The sequence below is a fragment of the Zea mays genome, chromosome 7 (genome assembly GCF_902167145.1).
Source record: "Zea mays cultivar B73 chromosome 7, Zm-B73-REFERENCE-NAM-5.0, whole genome shotgun sequence".
NCBI lineage: Eukaryota > Viridiplantae > Streptophyta > Magnoliopsida > Poales > Poaceae > Zea > Zea mays.
In genome coordinates, this window is record NC_050102.1 from 98,546,558 (window position 1) to 98,565,772 (window position 19,215).

Below are 19,215 nucleotides of genomic sequence, written 5' to 3' on the forward strand. Positions count from 1 at the left end.
TGTTTCCCGCCGTCTCTGCATGAGGCGAACACCAAGCAAGAAAAGAAACCCTCTCCAGCCACGTAAAAAAAAGCGTGGGAAAAAAAAGTGAGCGAAGCGTCCAGCTCTAGAAAAGAAAAAAAAAACGAGAGGATTGTACAGAGCGCCCCTCTTCTAAATTTGGCACGGAGCTCTCGTCGCCTTCCCGTCTTTCAGAATTCAGAGGGCCGCACACGTTCCCTGCCGCTGCCTCTACCCCTCTCCGGGCTCTCCCTCCCCCTCTCCACCGTCTCTACACCGCCGCCGCTCACACCCCAATTCCTCTCGCCCCATTGCCGGCCGCCTCCCTCCGTCCTCTCGCCTCGCTTGCTGCAGGTTCAATCGCCGCCGCCATTTCTGCAGTTTTTAATTCCCACGTCCTGTTCCGGCCCGGCCGTGCACTCCAAATTCTTCCAACAAGGCCAGCCCACGCCACCCGGCCGGGATCCCAGAAAAGTTGCGCTCGGCCTTCGCGCGTTACGTCTCCCACCCAGCCCTTCGATCCCGTGATTTCAGAGGCGCCCCTGTACCGAAAGCCTAGCTCCCAATCTTCCTTGGATTCGTCTTTTTTTTGGATCTTGGGGACTGCACTGCACACAGTTTGCCTCTCTTACCTTTTTTTGGATCTTGGTGGTGCCGAGCCGACAAGCAATGGGGAGGAAGTACTACTGCCACGCCGTGGCCGCGCTGGCCGTCGTGTTCGCGGCGGCCGTCGTCGTCGCTGCCGACCGGCGCCTGTCGCTGGTGGTCGGCGCCGCGGTGGCGCCCGAGGAGGTGAGTCTGCTCCGGAAGGTGGCCAATCTGATGTGGAACGGCGATGGCAACTCGTACCAGCACGTGTGGCCGGTAATTACCAACTGCCTTTCAGGATTTCTTTGTTTTATTTTTTTCACAAAAGAACAATTTGTTTGTTTTTACCAGCGCTCACTTGCTGGTTTAGCAGTTCTGCGTCGGATTAAGTTTACAAAGTTGGCAAGATGTTGCATACAAATTTTGGTAGGTCCGGAGCTCATCTGCTGCTCTGGATTTGTCATGAAATCCAGTTTGGGCCATGCAGATAGAACTGATCGAGCTATACTATACTACAACATCCTATTGAATTTGCGATGACCTACATATACTTTTCAATAGTTATTGCTGTTTAATGCTTTCAAGGCATGGCGTTTTAACTCGGTGAATCTTATGGGGGTTGCTTTCTGCAGCCAATGGAGTTTGGGTGGCAAATTGTGCTGGGGTCACTGATCGGATTCTTCGGTGCCGCGTTTGGGAGCGTCGGCGGAGTTGGTGGCGGCGGGATCTTCGTGCCGATGCTGACGCTCATCATTGGGTTTGACCCGAAATCATCTACTGCGATATCAAAGTGTGAGGATCTAACTGCTCATCGTGGATCCTTCCTCTAGTCAGTGTGCTGCTCCGAAAGCGACAGTTTGCTCGCTGTCAGCAATCGATGTATAGAGCTTGTTTAGTGTATTCTTTCCTCTGTTGGTTCATGCATGTGTGCAGTAGTGTGCGTCTTCATCTGGTATCTTTTCTGTCCCATTGCTGTTGTAGTATACTTCTGAAGAGCAATAGAGTAGTTCCACCCCACCCCCTCCCTTTCCTTTGGCTAGTTAGGATCCTTTTATTATATCCTGAAAGCAGCAGTCGCTGCTGCTCTTTTCACTAGTTTTCCTAATGCCATGCAGGTTCCTGTGATAGTTTATAATTCTAGATTCATGTGCCGACAGATTACATCTTTCTACCTTTGTTGGAAGCAGTACTTAATTTCCAGCACAAAGCATGAGCTCATCTCGTGCATAGAAAAAAGCTATAAATTAAAGCTCAAAAGCTGTACAAAAGGAAATATAAAGTATACGGTAGAATATGGATGGGAAGTACAAGGATACTGCACTGGCCGGGTTCTAAACTACTCCAGCATACCAGCACTGTGTTGTCCGTATGCATGCACCTTGCTTGTTGGATATTGCCTTCACATGCAAACTAATTTTCCGATGTCAATTGCCAGGTGTAGAGAGACATGATTACATAGACCTCCTCTTTTGTCAATACCTAATTATCTATCTGTTCTTTGTATACCAAATTATATAGTAAAAGCATTTATTTGTGGATCATCATTTCTCAATATAATTGAGATGTTTTACTCTTTGGGACAGGTATGATTATGGGAGCCTCTGTTTCAACTGTTTACTACAATCTCAAGCTAAAGCATCCGACTTTGGACATGCCAGTGATCGATTATGACCTGGCTGTGCTCATGCAGCCTATGCTAATGCTTGGGATCAGCATTGGTGTTATTTTTAATGTTATATTCCCTGACTGGCTGGTCACAGTTCTGCTGATAATTCTTTTCCTAGGTGCTTATCTTGTACCGATTCCCAGAACTATGAAATAGCTCATTTATTGTTCATGAATGACCTTACATCTTCAAAATTGATGATAGGCACATCCACAAAAGCCTTTCTGAAGGGCATTGAGACATGGAAGAAAGAGACAGTAATCCAAAGGGTAATCTTTTGTGACTTCCTTGTCTCCTTTGTTAACAATGAGGCTTTGGCTTACATTTTTTTTACATCCTATGATATAGTAATGTGATAGCCTTCTTTTTTTCCAGGAGGCTGCGAAACTTTTGGAGCAAACTGCAGGTAAGAGAGAGAGAAATATATGTGCTCATCTGTCACAAATACTGAATCTATTCCTTACCTTTTTTCAACCGTTCAGGTGAGGAAGCAGAGTATGCAGCACTTCCTACTGGACCAGATGTTGCAGCAAACAAAAAAGCCCTCACATCAGATGAGGCGGTAAACATCTAATGATCATATGTGTACTCAGCTGCACTCTTTTGAAACTATAGTTGTAAGGATTTTAATCTAGAAAGTTTCCACTGTTTCAGCCATCGCTTATAAAGAACATACACTGGAAGAAGGTTGGTCTTCTTTCATTTGTATGGGTGGCATTCCTTGTTCTTCAGGTCACAAAGGTGAGGATTTCTGCAGAAAGTTACATTCAAAAATTTAGATGTTAACATCGGCCTCATCTAATATTCAGTGGATATTGTGTAAATTAGTATGATTTTTCTCCAATATTTTCCAGTTTCTTTCGGCCTTCTCAACAGGAACATTTTAACACTTGTGGTGTTTTGTTTCATGTTTTCAGAATTACACTGCTACTTGCTCCCCATGGTACTGGGTCTTGAACCTTCTCCAGGTATGACATGTCAGAATATAAAAGATTAGTGTGCGGTTACAAATTTACAATATTGGCCACACCCATATGTATCAAACACAGCTTGATTAAATCTTCCTGCTGGTTGGACATAGGTTCCAGTGTCAGTAGGAGTGACACTGTATGAAGGATTTGGGCTGATGAGTGGGAAGAGGGTGTTATCATCAAAGGGAAGTGGACAAACTACCATGAAATTTCATCAGGTAGTCGTATACGGTCTATTCGGTATAGCCGCAGGACTAGTTGGTGGACTCCTTGGTCTCGGAGGTGGCTTCATTATGGGGCCACTGTTCTTGGAGCTTGGCATCCCTCCCCAAGTACACTCCTTCCCTACCCCTGTTTTAATGTCTGCTCAAATCATGCATTGACACTGAAACACCTCCATATCTGATTCCATGATAGGTTTCAAGTGCTACTGCTACCTTTGCAATGATGTTCTCATCTTCCATGTCGGTTGTCGAATACTACCTCTTGAACCGGTTTCCAGTGCCTTATGGTATGGCCTGTTTCTTTTCACGTTCATGCAAGTTTTCTCTTCTAACAGTGATAGACATATTTGACTCGATTCCATGGCTTTTTCTTCAGCTGTTTATTTCATCGTTGTTGCATTTGTTGCTGCCATCATTGGCCAGCATGTGGTGAGGAAGTTGATCAACTGGCTAGGGCGAGCATCACTTATCATCTTCATACTGGCTTTCATGATCTTTGTCAGCGCGATTTCTCTCGGTACCATCTTCTACGCTTGATTGGAATTGATTAACATCCCACTCTCTGAAGCAAGTTACCTAAATAATCCTCTTTTCAACCTGCAGGTGGGGTTGGCGTCTCTAACATGGTTCACAAGATTGAGCGACATGAGTACATGGGGTTTGAGGACCTTTGCAAGTACGATGCATAAGAAGCAGGGAAGCTGAAGATGTGAGCTATGTGGTGTGCAGTTCTCCGCAAGCAGAAGTGGGATAATTCAAGGATAGAAGGGTTCCATGATGCAATTTGGTGCGTAGGACCGAAGAGGTTCTAGCAGCGACAGTTCCTCGAAGGGAGGCTAGCTGCATGGATTGGCTTAAGATGAATTTTGGGCACTGAATTTTCAAAACAAATGTAGAGATGATTTTCTGCCACGGCAGAATGTCGTCAGTGCATTTCGTTGTAGGAAATGTACACTGCACATCTTCAGATAACCATCCTATAGTACTACGCGATATGAAATATCACATGATAGACATGAGATGGGTGCCTCTTATGGATTTAACGTCTTTAGCCTAGCTCAACTCGCTTTCTTTGTGCATTCAAGTTAATCTTGGAGCTGAATCCCACAGCATGAATCTTCTGTCAGCATTAGAAAACTGAACAAAACCTGAAGATTCAATTTTCTAACAAACCTAACCGAACGAAACCCAGTAGTGCAGCGGCTCATGTGAAATGAAATTGGGGGCGATCTCTAAGAATTCACCTGACTGGTTTCTAATACTCGGTTCATACTAGTTCACCGCAGCGAGTGGTGTGAGGCCTTATTGCATTTGTAATTGTAGGGATGTCCCTTCTCTGAGCAATCTGAACATGCTCCCCGTTTGTCTGTGCTGCAAATTGCAATGTATCATCCAGCCTCGCTCCAAAAAAGAAAAAGAAAAAACGTACGTCTGAGAACAATGCCTGATATCGATGAGATTTGGGGGAGAACATGACATGATTCCACCTGGCGAGTGGTGAGTCCCGATATAAGTATATAAGGATCGATGTGTTATGATGATGGCGGCGCAGGAGAATATGGTGGCACCGGAGACTGAAGATGAGAATGGCGGCGTCACGAACTGAACACCAGCGAGCTGAGGAAGAAGGTAGGGTGCGAAGAGTGTTTGGGTTGAAGTAATGGCCGGTTAGCAGGCCGTGTAATTGTGGTACATGGGCCACGTCATATAATTATTGAACTATGTTGTTGAACCGGTAACGATGAAAATAGAACCTTCCCTCACATACCTCTGCTTGTCTTCTTCCTCTGTTCACGTTCCTCATTCTCTTCTCCACTGATCGTCGGAAACTCATCGACTGTCTTCACAATTGATATCAGAGCTGGTTCACTACAAGGAATCCGATCGTCATCTAGTTCCTATCACCGCGAGGTGAACCACGTAGTCCCAAAGACGAATGCTTTTGCGTAAGGGGTATGCTACGACTCCAAGTCGACCATCCGCACAAACATGTTACGTGATCGCAACAATGGAGGTAGTGGAGAAGCGAATGTCCGAGAAGTTCTAGTAGGCTTTGGAGGCATTAACTATGATGCTCAAGGAGCTACCTAAGAAGTTGGATGGATTGGACACGCTATTTGTTGGGGCCTCTTTGGCCAAAGGTCCTTAAAACACTAATTTATCAGATATTCCTAAGCCTGTTTCAAGTATAAAGGTAATAGCCGAAGGACACCTTCTTTTGGAGACGGTGTGTAGTCATCACAATTGCAAAGACGAAGCTATAAGCTTCAGATTAGTGGCGTAAATGCATGACGACGAAGCTAGCAAGAGCAAGGGGAAATCCTCAAGACTTGATCGACAAGACTGCAAAGGGAAAAAACAGCAGTGCCCTTAGTTGATTTCATAGTTCATGAGTAGGCATGATTGTAATTTTTACGAAGTTGTATCTCGCTACTATAAATAGTTGTACAATACCATATATTGCGGACACCTTTTTTGGTGGTAGTAACCTATATCACTTTGCCTATGAAGTTGTATCGCCTTTATTTCTTCTTCTATGCACAAAAGGTATATTCGTAATTATGTATGATGAAGAAGTAATAAAAATATTATGATAACCACTATCTCTCTCTTTAAACATTCTTGTCTTGTTCGAAGGTTTAATCACCTTTTTAAACTTCTTCGAATAGATTAAAGGAATGAAGGTCCCTTGCCGTTGATCATGTTGCCCTATTTTGGTCCTTCCTTAGGAATCAAAGCAGGTGATCAACATTGGCGCCCACCTCCAATGAATCAAGGACATCAAGAGCACCTTTATCATGCCTCCGAACAAGCCTATAATTGTTGGTTCTGTTCTTGCTCCCATAGATCAGAATCAAGTTGAAGACACACCTCTTTGCGAAGCACAAAGCCAAAAGAGAAAAGTCACTGATCCCCATCACATAATGAACATGACAATCAGATGGGGGCTCGATGGTCGCCGAACTTCGACTACTGGATAGGGATGGCAATGGATGGGCACCCGACGGTGGAACAAACACCCACCCGTATTGACACTTATTACATTAAGACACACCCGCACATGTGATACCTAATGGGTGTATTTGCACACCCGCATTCGTTGGGTGTTGGGCACCCATTGGGTGACCAACATTTGTAAGTATTGCAATCTTAGAAAGTAGCACCACACATTACACTACAAATAAAATATAAAACATACATAAATATATAGATAGTCAATCTATCAACACAACATGTAATAGGATGACAATTCACATGATAACATTGTTTTAAACTCAATTTAGTCACATAATAGTGTTGTATGAGGCTTAATGATAGGCCAAATCAAACTTCTCGTATCTCAGATTAGCAATGGTGAAATTACACTTAATAAAATAATAATTACTATATATGTTCAAATAGTTGGTGATCATCATAATAAAGATAAACAATATTCAAACATAGTATGGTTCTAAACTCTAGTGAGCTAAGACAAATTCAATTCCTTAAAAATTAAGACTTAGGATAAAAATTAAGACTTAGGACAATATAATATTATTTATGGGGCTAATTGGACACTCGTGGGTGAAACTCTAGACCCGCACCCGAACCATGGGTCTAATTTAACACTTGTACTTGCACCCATAAATCTAATTTAACACCCATACCCACGTCTAATGGATGTGACTGTCATCGACTCATCCTACTACGGGACATCTTTGACTGATTTTGCGCTGAACATGACCAAAAATCATATTCTTAATTAAAAAACCAAAATACACATTAGGCACGATGAAAAATATATATCTCAAAATTCTCAGAATCGTATTTTTATTAACTATAGTTGACTAAGGCCACTGTACTGATTGGAAAGCATGGGGGTGATCAATGTGTGAAAGAGACACTTTTCAACTACCCAACACTGACAGTAGCCTAATCTAGCAGAGGTCGTCTGTCGTCTACTCTACGTGATTTTATATAATAAGGGATAGCCTACATGTATTTTTCAGGACCGGAAAGCTTAACCTGTGCCATGTGCCAGTACAGTACCAGTGCAAGTGATGTGCAGGACCGAAAATTTCTTCCAGTCGCAGCCCGTGGAGCTCTGAAGTATCTGACGTGGTCGGGTCGGAAACTCGGAATCCATGCGGATTTTGGCGGCAGCGGCACCGAAGCTGCCGATCAATTCCAGCTTGGCAAGACAGCGATGCATCGTCTATCGCAGCATTGGAGACGGTGTGTAGTCATCACAATTGCAAAGACGAGACTATAAACTTTAGATTAGTGGCGTAAATACATGACGACGAAGCTAGCAACATAAGGCTTTGTTTGGGTATAAAGGGATTGAAGTGTATTGAGGTGTATTGAAGGGGATTGAAAAAAAATTAGTTCATATTACACTTCAATACACCACATACCACCTCAATCCACTTCAATCCGAGATTATCCAAACAAACCCTAAAGGGGAAATCCTCAAGACTTAATCGACAAGATGTCACACTCGGTTTTGAAAGTTAAACCGAATGCGAACCATGTACGTGCCAGAATCAAAAACTCACGTACACAGCGATTACATAGTTGGACATCATCACACATTGTTCAAAATAAATAGCGGAAATAGTATTTTATTACATCAAGATGTTCAAGACATCCACAGAGTCGTTAACTTGACACATTCATTAACATAATCAAAGTGTATAATACAAAACATATAAGATAAAGCCTTCACATATAGCTGACTGGGGGTTTGCCACTAAACATGACTAGAATTCATCGTAGTCCTGAAACTCTTCAAAGTCCTACATGTTGCCTTCATCTCCTCCGGAGCACAGATTGCAATAGGGACAACCTGGGGTTGGGGGAGTTTAAAGCAAGGGTGAGTACACCTCAACATACTCAACAAATGTCTCGTTTGGTTAAGGTGGACTAGCTGTATGTGAGGTTAAGGTTAAAGTAGTTGCTTTTAGTTGGTCAGATATTTATTACTAGTAGAAAAGCCATGTTTTAGTAATAAACCTAAGTTATTACCCAGGAGTATTCCCTCCAAGAGGAAATACCAGAAACCAGAGTTATAATCATCACTATTAATCATCATCACAAGATATCCAGAGTTATTCTAATCAAATAGGATCCCAAGGCTGCTCTTAACCGTGAGCACGACTGATATATCAATTTCTAACACTTTATAGAGGTTGCACACTTTACCCATGAGTCGTGATCCCTTCCTAGCCTGGGTTTGCAAGACTCGATCCTCACTACCGAGGTGAATGGTCAGAGATACACTACCGAGGTTTCACCAGTCGTACAAACACAGTACTCCTCTCTAAGGTGGGTGACTAACAAAACCAAATCGAATGAACCTCGGCACCCACCTCAGCAGAACGAGCACTATGCCCCGGCCCCCATTGATGGCCCTCCAGCAAAGCCAACTACACCCCAAGTTCATCTAATTAATCAGCTAAGAGCGTCTCATTCTACCCTCATGGTTGTACTGTTATCCCAGGTGGTCTCTCAACGAACAGTTCCTTACAGAGAGGTCCTCAGGAAACAACCTGAGTCCCCTAAGGTATCACAAGATCATCATCATAATTAAGATAACATCATCCTATCATAAAAATTCTCATCATGTTTGTTGATTTAGAGTAAAGCAATAGCATGAAGCTACCCATAGTAACCCAAAAGGTAATCAAGGAAAAGGTAATTGCAAAGCTAGTCAATCCTTAGGTTTCAATTAAGTAATGTAGGACAGTGAATTAATAAAGTAAGTAGAACATAATGGGTTAGAGGACACTTGCCTTCACCAGGTTGCTGCTCAGGGAAGTCTCCGGCAACACACTCAGGAACCACGGACTACTCGTTGTCTACGTAAAGTAATCATGCATTCAACACATTTGGAAAACGACAAAGAAACCGTACACCAAACATACACAATCAAGTGAACACAAGTTCAAAAGAAGAGTATAAACACAAGAGCGAAATCTATGTTCTAAGGTGGACAATTACACTTAGGGTTTTGTGGTTCTCTAATGACTGTCTACCTCGGGGATCACATAACTTAACTTCATTTATATTAATGAATTATTAAAATTATACCAGGGATGGGTTCATACATTACATGAGATTACTTTCACAAAGTTGATCATCTAACTATTCATTAGGGTTTTCCTTTTATTTTCCTATTAATAAATAAACCATCACTTAAACCAACCTATAGTCTAGACATAACATTAAGACATGTAGACAGTGAAAGATTATAATTTAAATAGGTAGAGATAATTTTATGAACATTTTGTAATTTGAACCATCCAATTTGGAGTTCATATGCAAAAGATATGAGATAAACAAGTTTTGGAACTCAAAATACAAAATCGGACCTATTTCTGTGATAAAATAAAAGACTAGGGGCTTCTCTGCAAAGTTCCAGAGGCCTACGCGCAAAACACAGGGACGACAGGTTGATATCCAGAAAGCCGAGGGGGCCTTTAACAAGTTTTCCAAATGAATGGGTACTGCGTGATCTCGACGGCCCGATCACAATTCGACGACTATGATTAGATCTGAGCGCAAGCGAGCGCGGCTGATCACTGACAGACGGGCCAGGGGGCAGCGAATGGGGAGGGAAGACGGGCTAACCAGTTGGGCCCAGCGCTAGGGGGCGCAGGCAACTGACGGGTGGGGCCCAAGGGCAGGGCGCGCTCACGCGAAGCGGTTTCCATAGCTCTGGTCCGCTGGATCAGAGATGGGCGGTTAGGATCTTGCGCGCAGGGGTTTACGGCTTAGTGGCCGGCGCCGCTCCTGTCTGCGGCGGCAAGGTCGCTGAAGACGAGGCAGACACGGCCACCGAGGGGTTTGGGATCGCCGAGGCTGGATGGAACAAGTGTGGAGGACTCGACGAACACACTGGCGGGGCTCCGGCCACGAGAATGGGGCCAGGGACAAGAGAACGGCGAAGGAAGTGCTCCGAGTGGGTCAGGGTAACTCCAGCGAGGAATCTTGGTCGCGGGGAGGGGGAATCGGGCGTGCTAAGGCACAGACTAGCTCCGGCGAGGTAAGTGGAACGCTATGGACCAAAGCAAGGGCTCGGGATGGGGCTGAATCGACCGGTCATCGCGTGGGCGCGGCGAACTGGTGCGACCGAACTCCGGGGAGGCCAAATTAGCTAAGGCAGGGCAGAATTAAGAGAAACTGAGCACGAGAGCGAGTTCCTCACCTCGGGATGGTGCTCGGGAAGGCATGGTGTGACTCCAGGTAGCTGGCACGGCGGGCGCGGATCTTCGGCGGGCTTTGGCGTCGGCGACAGAGCGCGAGAGAGGGTGAGTGTGGGCAAAATGAGGCAAGGGAGAGAGAGCGGGTGTGGGCGGGGCTCAAAAAGGATCTGGGGTGCGTGGGCAGGCGACGTGGCCGGTCCTCTTGGCGTGTGCGCGGACGTGGGTCAGAGGAGGTTGCGGGGAAGACGGAGCTGACAGGGCTGGCCCATGGCACAGAGAGAGATAGAGAGAGAGAGAGAGAGAGCGTGGGGCGAACGGTTCGCGGCACTGATAGGCAGGGCCCACAGGACAGAGAGAGTGGGGGGCGCACGCGAGGGAAGTTGGCACCGACAGGTCGGCCCCACCGGGCATAGGGAAAGAGGGAGGGAGAGCGTGCAGACGCAGCGGGCGCTGACAGGCGGGACCCACCTGTCAGGCAGAGCAGACGCGTGCGTGCAGCCGGCTGGGCTGAATGGGCTGAATTGGGGTTTTCCATTTTCCTGAATTTCAAAATGTCTTTTCTTTTTATTTCCTCTATGGAGTTCAAATCAAATTCAACCACAATTCAATTCAAATAATTCAAACATGTGCATCAAACAAAAAGAATAATCAAGGCTCAGCATGATGCAAACATTCATAGATACCCTAAGTTTTGATATTCTCAAGAAAATAATACATCTCCCACCTAATTATCCGAAAATCCTATTAAAGAGAATAGAAAAGAAACACTATAGAAGTGAGAAAAGGAGTAACACATGAATTTGCTAGGTATTTAGATAATAAATTTTATACCCCTAAATTCAGGGTGTTACAAACCTATCCCCCTTAAAAAGAATCTCGCCCTCGAGATTCATGGTTGGCTAGCAAAGAGTTTGAGATATTTAGCTTTCAGGTCATCTTCTCTTTCCTAGGTTGCTTGTTCCTCTGAATGATGGCCCCATTTGACTTTCCATATTCTGATGGTGCTTCTTCGAGTGAGTCTGTCTGCTGTCTCCAGAATCTAGGTTGGCTTCTCGATTTAAGTCAAGTCTTCTTGAACCTCGAGCTCCTTGGTTGGCAATTGCTCTTCTAGCACTCGCAAGCACTTCTTCAGCTGAGACACATGGAACACATCATGCACGGCTGACAGACTCTCTGGTAGGCTAAGTTGATATGCCACTTCTCCACATCTTGCCTGAATCTGGTATGGTCCGATGTATCGAGGTGCTAGCTTTCCCTTGACTCCGAACCTTTTGATTCCTCTGATGGGTGACACCTTCAGGTAAACATAATCTCCCACTTCGAAGCTCAACTCTCTTCTCCTGGTGTCGGCATAACTTCGTTGTCTGGACTATGCTGTCTTTAGATTCTCTCGAACCATTCTGATATTCTCTTTGGCTTCGAGCAAAATGTCTGGACTGAACACCTGCCTTTCACCGGGTTGGTCCCAGTGCAACAGAGTTCGACAATTCCTCCCATAGAGTGCTTGGAATGGTGACATCTTCAAACTAGCCTGGTAACTGTTGTTGTAGGAGAATTCTGCATAAGGTAGCCTTTTGTCCGAACCTGACTTGTCTTGCAAAGCACAAGCTCTCAACACGTCTTCAAGGATCTGGTTGGTTCTCTCAGTCTGACCATCTGTCTGCGGGTGATAAGCTGAACTGAACTTCAAGTGCGTGCCCAAGACTTCATGCAATTGGTGCCAAAAATGAGAAGTGAATTGGGTTCCCCGATCTGATACTATCTTCTTTGGTACTCCATGCAAGCATATAATCTCAGGACATGTATAGCTCTACCAACATTGCTCTATTATAGGTGGTCTTGACTGGTATGAAATGAGCCGCCTTTGTCAAGCGGTCCAATACTACCCAAATGGAGTCATAACCGTCTCGAGTGCGAGGCAAACCGACTATAAAGTCAATCCCAATCTCATACTATTTCCACTAAGGAATCTGCAACGGCTGCAACAAACCTACATGTCTCTGATGCTCTAACTTGATTCTCTGACAAATGTCACATATGGGAACATACTCTGCGATCTCCCTTTTCATGCCGTACCACCAAAATCTTTTCTTTAGATCTTGGTACATCTTCTCGCTGCCAGGGTGTATGGAATAAGCTGTCTCATGAGCTTCCTTGAAAATCAACTCCCAAATCGATTTGATGTCAAGAACACACAACCTATCTTTAAACCATACCACACCTTTCGCATCTTCCCGGAAATCTTTGCCTTTCCCATCTAGGATCAGCTACCAAACTTCGTTGATCTTCTCATCATTTCTCTGCCCATCCTTGATATCTCGCTCAAGAGTGGGTTCCAGTTCAACTATCACTCCTTGGGTGTTGTTTAGAAATCCGAGACTCAGCCTGTCGAATTCCTTTGCTAGCTCATATGGCATCGGATGAGAGACCATCATGTTGACTTGGCTTTTCGGCTCAAAGCATCTGCAACCACATTAGTTTTTCCTAGGTGATAATGTATCTCCAGCTCATAATCTTTGATCAACTCCAGCCATCTTCGCTACCTCATATTTTACTCTGACTGGATGAATATATACTTAATACTCTTGTGGTCCGTGTAAACATCACACTTTTTTCTGTACAAGTAGTGCCTCCAGGTCTTCAGTGCATGAACCACTGCTGCTAATTCCAGGTCATGTGTGGGGTAATTCCTCTCATGAACCTTCAGCTATCGGGATGAGTACACCACTAGTCTCCCTTCTTGAATTAGCACACATCCCAGTCTGGTGTACGAAGCATCACAATACACTGAGAACAACTTATGAACATCTGGAACAATCAACACAGGTGTTGTAGTCGGCTTCTTCTTCAATGTTTCAAAGGACTCTTGACACTCTGGGGCCCACTTGATTCGACTTTCTTTGCTAGCAAGGTTGTCATTGGCCTGGCAATCTTGAAGAAACCTTCAATGAAACGCCGATAGTATCCAGCCATTCCAATGAAACTCTTGATTCCCCAGACATCTCTTGGTGCTTTCCAGTCTATAATATCTGCTACCTTCTTTGGATCTAGAGCTAATCCATCTCGGTTTATGATATGACCCAAGAACATGACTTCACTGATCCAGAATTCACATTTGCTAAGCTTGGCATACAACTGACAGTCTCGTAGCCTCTACAACACCTTCCTCAAATGCTCTTCATGTTCTTGCTCATCCTGGGAATATATGAGAATATCATCGATGAAGACCACTATGAACTTATCGAGATAGTCCATGAATACACTATTCATCAAGTACATGAAGAAAGCTAGCGCATTCGTCAGACCAAAGGACATAACTATGTATTCATAAATTCCATACTTGGTGATGAATGTTGTCTTCGATATGTACGAAGACCGGATCCTGAGCTGATGATAACCTGACCTTAGATCTATCTTCGAGAACACACTAGATCCTCTCAACTGATTGAACATATCTTCAATTCTGGGCAGAGGATACTTGTTCTTGATAGTGACATCATTCAGAGCTCTATAATCTATGCACATCCTTTTCGTACCATCTTTCTTGTCCACAAACAACACTGGGGAGGCCAAAGGCGAGGTGCTGGGTCTGATGTAACCCTTCTCCAACAACTCGTCTATCTGCTTCTTGAGTTCCACCAATTCTGGTTCGGACAGTCTATAGGCTCTCTTAGAAATATATAGGGGCGGTGCATGGGATAAGCTCTATGGCAAATTCAACTTTTCTCTCAGGTGGCATGCCTGGTAAATCCTCAGGAAACACATCCGGGAATTCTGATACTACTTTGATGGCATCGAGTGGATTGACTTCCTCACTATGGGCAGTGATCTAGTGATAGCTTCCTTTCCTTGGTCCAGACAAGACCAATTCCACAAACACTTCCTCTCCTGATAAGGACACTAACTTCACAATCATCTTGTCACAGCTAAGGCCTGCTTGATATTTGGTTAGCCAATTCATCCCTAGGATGACATCTATGTCTACATCCCGGGTACCCATTACTATCAGATCATCAGGGAACTCTATCCCCCTTATTTTAACTCTTGCACTAGGGCAAAATTTATCTGTTTGGATCCTCCCACCAATTGAACAAACCCTCATAGGTGGGTACATGGGTGCTATTGGTATGTTGTGTGTTTCTACCCATGATGCAGTCACAAAAGAATGTGTTTCTCCAGTATCAAATAACACATTTACAGAATGAGATTCGACTAAGAACGTACCTAGTGTCACTCCTGGAGTCTCCTGAACTGTGTCGGCCTCCAGGTGGTTCACCTTTTGATACTGGACACGAGGCTGTCCACTGTTGTTTACTCCTTGCTGAGGTGCATTCTGTCTTGCTGGGGCATTGGGAGATGACTGCTGCTGAGTTGCTTTCTTTGGGCAATGAGTCGCCTAGTGACCTTGTTCCCCATAGTGTAAACATCCGTGACCTCCTCCTTGCGCTGGAGCTACTTGGTTGCTCTGATTGGTTGCTGGGGCAGGAAGGCGAGGTGCCTGGTTGTTCTATCACTGATACCGGTTTCCTCCTTGTTGGTTGCTTTGGCAGTACTGCTGCTGCTGAGGAAACTACCTCTAGAACTACTATTGGTGCTCACGCTGGTGCTGGTGCTGGTGCCCTTGAGGGTGGCTCTACTTAAACTACTGGGGTGGGTTGCTTGAGAAACGAGGACGGCTGCTGCTCCTAGCCTGCGGTCCACCGACCTTGCGCTTCCGGTCTCCCATCTCCTCACTACTAGAGATATGCTTATTTAAGACACACAGTTTAAGACGGATATCAATGCATTTTATAAAAGTGTCTTTTATTGTATGGTGAAGAGTAAGGTAAGACGGTTTGTTGGAGATCCGTCTTAAAAAAGAAGTGTTTTGAGACAGTTACACCGTAAAAAATGTCTTATATTGATTTAAGACGGGTTATTATTAAAAATTGTCTTAGATAAATATACCTTGAGTCATTAAGATTGCAAGAATTGTCTTAGGTTTTAGTTAGTATATTAGACACATTTGCATATAAAACCATCTCAAATAAAGATATTATTAGAGTCGTCTAGACTATAAGAACTGTCTTAGATGTTATTGAGTATACTGGGTACTTCTAAATATGAAACTGTCTTCGTATGATATTTCTGATAAGACGCATTGTGAAAAATATAGTAAATAATAAATTCAGCTTAGTTTGATGATATATATCTTTCTTAAAACCTCAAGCCCTTCTGGTGGCTCCTTCCCGTCTTGTCTATGGCCTCCATTGTTTTGCAGAGAGCCCCCACTTTCTCCCCCAAACGATGCTTAGTCGAATGTTATTTTTTTATTTTCTTTCTTTAATTATGAATAAATAATATATAAAATTTACTATGTAATTTTATATTCTTGTTTTTAGCATTAAGACTATTAGTATTCATAAAAAGTAAAACTTAAATTCGTTATACATTTTTAAAATTCGTTATATTAATTGACATAAAATTTAGATGTGGATATATATTCAGATTCGAATGTTTTTGTAACAGCTCAGGTGTTTATTTCTCGTTCGACGTTGACTATGTACTTAAGCACGGGATATCAGTGAAAATAAAATGGACACTAAATTCTAATCATCTTTGTTATCGCTATTTTGATATCATATCTATCTCTGTCTATCTAAGCTGTCCAAATATTTTAGAGATGTTTGGATTTTAGAAAACTTTTAAGATGTTGAACCTATGCTATTTGGATCGATCTAGTACGCGAATATGAGAATTCGATTTTATAAATTCGATCACAATCCGTATCCAAGAAAAATCAGGCATAGAATTATAAATTGAGCTATTTTCTAGATAGATGTTCGGATAGCGGTGAAATCGTCTAGGCTCAACTAAATTAAATAGAACTCGATGACTGAAGTTTTTAGGTGTAAAATAATTTAGTCCCCTCTCGTTAATCGAAACATCACGTCCGAGGATTTGTAAATGAGATCTGTTTCTCTAGTAAATTGTCTATAGCCGTGGAATCAGGTGTTCAGCCCACATATGAAATTATTTGATTTCATATCGAATCGAACGCAGTCTAAAATAGCATTGTTGACATCGCTCCAGTTCGTTCCGATTGTTTCTCGTCCAAAACCCAGACCTAAGTTAGATATATGTCTATACTAATTTGATAAAAATATGGAGAGGGAAAAGCTAACTTTTATCTTCTACGTGTCTATTTTTTCTCTTTCTTATCTAGAATACACGTGTTTTCTCTGGAAGTATCTCACCGCTGTTCTTTGCTCTCTTATCTCATTCGTATGTTCTCCTGCTGTTTCCTTCTATAGCGCAATGCCCCCTCCTCTCTCAGCCTTATCCCCAAATCGCTTCTTCTCTGCTGATTCCGTGGTGCATCAGCCGAGCTCCTCTCCCTGGCCGATCCATGGTGCTCGTCTCTAGCTCATGTCTTGCCGCCTGCCGAGCTCCTCCCCAGCGCCCTTGGAGGCTGCGTCCTCTGCCCTCATCTCATTCCCCGACGCCTCCCTCTCCCCCTCGGTGCTCTGCTGGTCGGTGTCTTCTCCCTACCCGACGTTTCTGGCGCCATGGCCGCCGCGCCTCAAGTCGCTTGCTCCACTGCGTCGATCCGCCCATCTCCCTACTGCCACTCTCCCATGGCGCGTCCCTACATCTTGCTTCAGCTCGCTCTGCCATCTCCCTTGGCACCCTAGCCCCAACGCCGAGCTCCCTACCCGGCCGCGCCCCTGGTGGTTGAGCTCGCCGAGCTTCCTTTTCTATCGCTCGTCCTCGCCCATTCGACGCCCTCATCTCAAGCCGATCCAGCCTCTCTACTCGCCACTCTCCCCTATCCCCTTGCTGTTAGCACATGGTGAGCTAACCCCATGTGCCAGTAGAGTTCGTCATTCCCTGAGCAGCACCTCCCTCCATGGATGCCTCGTTGTCGACTTGTGCAGTTCATATTTATCGGTGAGGTCCCTTTTGTCTTGTGTTACTTATCTCTTTAATTGATACATGTGGTCTATGGTTGATTGTGAGTATGTGTCTGCTTATGTGTGAGATGTGAAGGGGAAATCCCAAGATTTGGTGGAGAAGAAGCATAGTTCAATTTGATGCCTGCCAAGTGTTCGACGAAATGTTCGAATTGGGTTTCGTCGTTGATATTGTGGATTTGAGTCGCGTTTTGTATTGGTGAGCTGGTTTACTATTTCTCTTCTTGGTTGAATGGATAGATTAGTTGGATGTTTTAATTATGTCGGTCCTCTTGACAGTAGCATGTGTGTGTCATGGCCATAGGTATAATACTTATTGAAATGCACGAGTCACTCGCAGTGATTTGGTCGAAGTCATGTCTATGTGTATGGATTGGTGTTAGTGGAGAAGAAAGTTAGGTGAGGAAATCATGGTGAATACAATCGTGTCTATATGGTGGTTGTGTTTATACCTATAATGAATGTCTGTTTATTTGTATGAAGTCCATAGATCGCAATTTCCAAGTAGAGCTTTGTAGTACTAAATCTTGGAGTTGCTCGCAGTAAAACTTAATTCAGTTTGGGTATGGACAGTTAGATAACCAGTTTAAGTCTATTCATCACCTTTTCTTTAGTAAAGTAAATACTAGATACTTAAGAAAGATTGGATAATAGAGTTGATTGTTTGTAGTGTGAAGTCCATGGAACGTCGACCCTCATTAATCCATGGCATGCCTGTGATGTTTAATTATGCGTCAAGCAAGTTAATCTAGTAAGATGATTTAGAGAACGAGTCAAATAATGTGTAGAAGCTATGTATAAACTAAAACAGACTAGTTGCTGTTTTGGGCTGCATGTACTGTTTTTGCTGCGCCGTTTGTTTGAGGAATTAATTACGTTTTCTGTAGAAATCTTATATAGGAAAGTTGTAGGCCATTTCTTATTCTTGCTTGTGTAAAAATTTTATGGTCATAGGTCTAGTAGTTTAGAAGTTATGATTTTTCCAAGTCCAGTTTCAGAATCTGTCCAAATTCTGTATAGGTTTCGAAAATTGGACTGTTTGGCTAACAAATTCTGTATAGGTTTCCAAGTCCAGTTTCGAGAATCAGCCCTTAGTAATTATAGAAGAATTGTAGTACTTTTATTAAGATTTCCAACAAATTTTGGATCACCCTTTTTGGTGATATATAAATTAAGTTACAGCTGTTTGAGTTAGGATCTCTGAATCTGTCCCAATTTGGACAGCGGAGCCTTTCTCATGTTTTCTGACCTTGATATATATTGAATTAACCTGGGACATTTATAAATGAATTGTAGAGAATTCTATTAGCTTTCTAAAAAGTCTAGGATCACCTGATTTGGATGTCTGAAACTCCAGTTATGAATTTTTGAAGTAAGTAGTCGAATTCTGTCCAAATCTGGATAGAGTTTATGTTTAGTTCTGTTTGACCTTTCTAAATGTCAAATCTTGTTGTGATGATAATACCAAAGGTGTAGAGGACTTTATAAGCTTTCCAGAAAGTCCTAGTTTACTATTTTTAGATGCATATTTTGTGAGTTATGAATAAAACAATTAACCGCTGTGCTTCTGTCCAAAATCAGCAGGCATTAAAATGATTTGCTTGGAATTTCTTTTGTGTAGGTAAC

General features: G+C 43.4%; 1 protein-coding gene and 1 pseudogene across 1 annotated transcript; both read left to right on the forward strand.

The window, feature by feature from the left end:
* Positions 1-287: 287 nt before the first annotated feature.
* On the forward strand, positions 288-4,490 carry LOC100279247 (uncharacterized). The gene is made up of 12 exons (NM_001360947.1): positions 288-864; positions 1,221-1,380; positions 2,172-2,372; positions 2,459-2,523; positions 2,630-2,660; positions 2,737-2,816; positions 2,909-2,995; positions 3,172-3,222; positions 3,336-3,557; positions 3,643-3,736; positions 3,826-3,966; positions 4,053-4,490. The coding sequence occupies exons 1-12, from the start codon at positions 670-672 to the stop codon at positions 4,136-4,138; spliced, it is 1,413 nt and encodes a 470-aa protein (NP_001347876.1). The 5' UTR covers positions 288-669; the 3' UTR covers positions 4,139-4,490.
* A 12,554-nt stretch (positions 4,491-17,044) lies between these two features.
* On the forward strand, positions 17,045-17,417 carry LOC111589720 (uncharacterized; annotated as a pseudogene).
* The last annotated feature ends 1,798 nt before the right edge of the window (positions 17,418-19,215 follow it).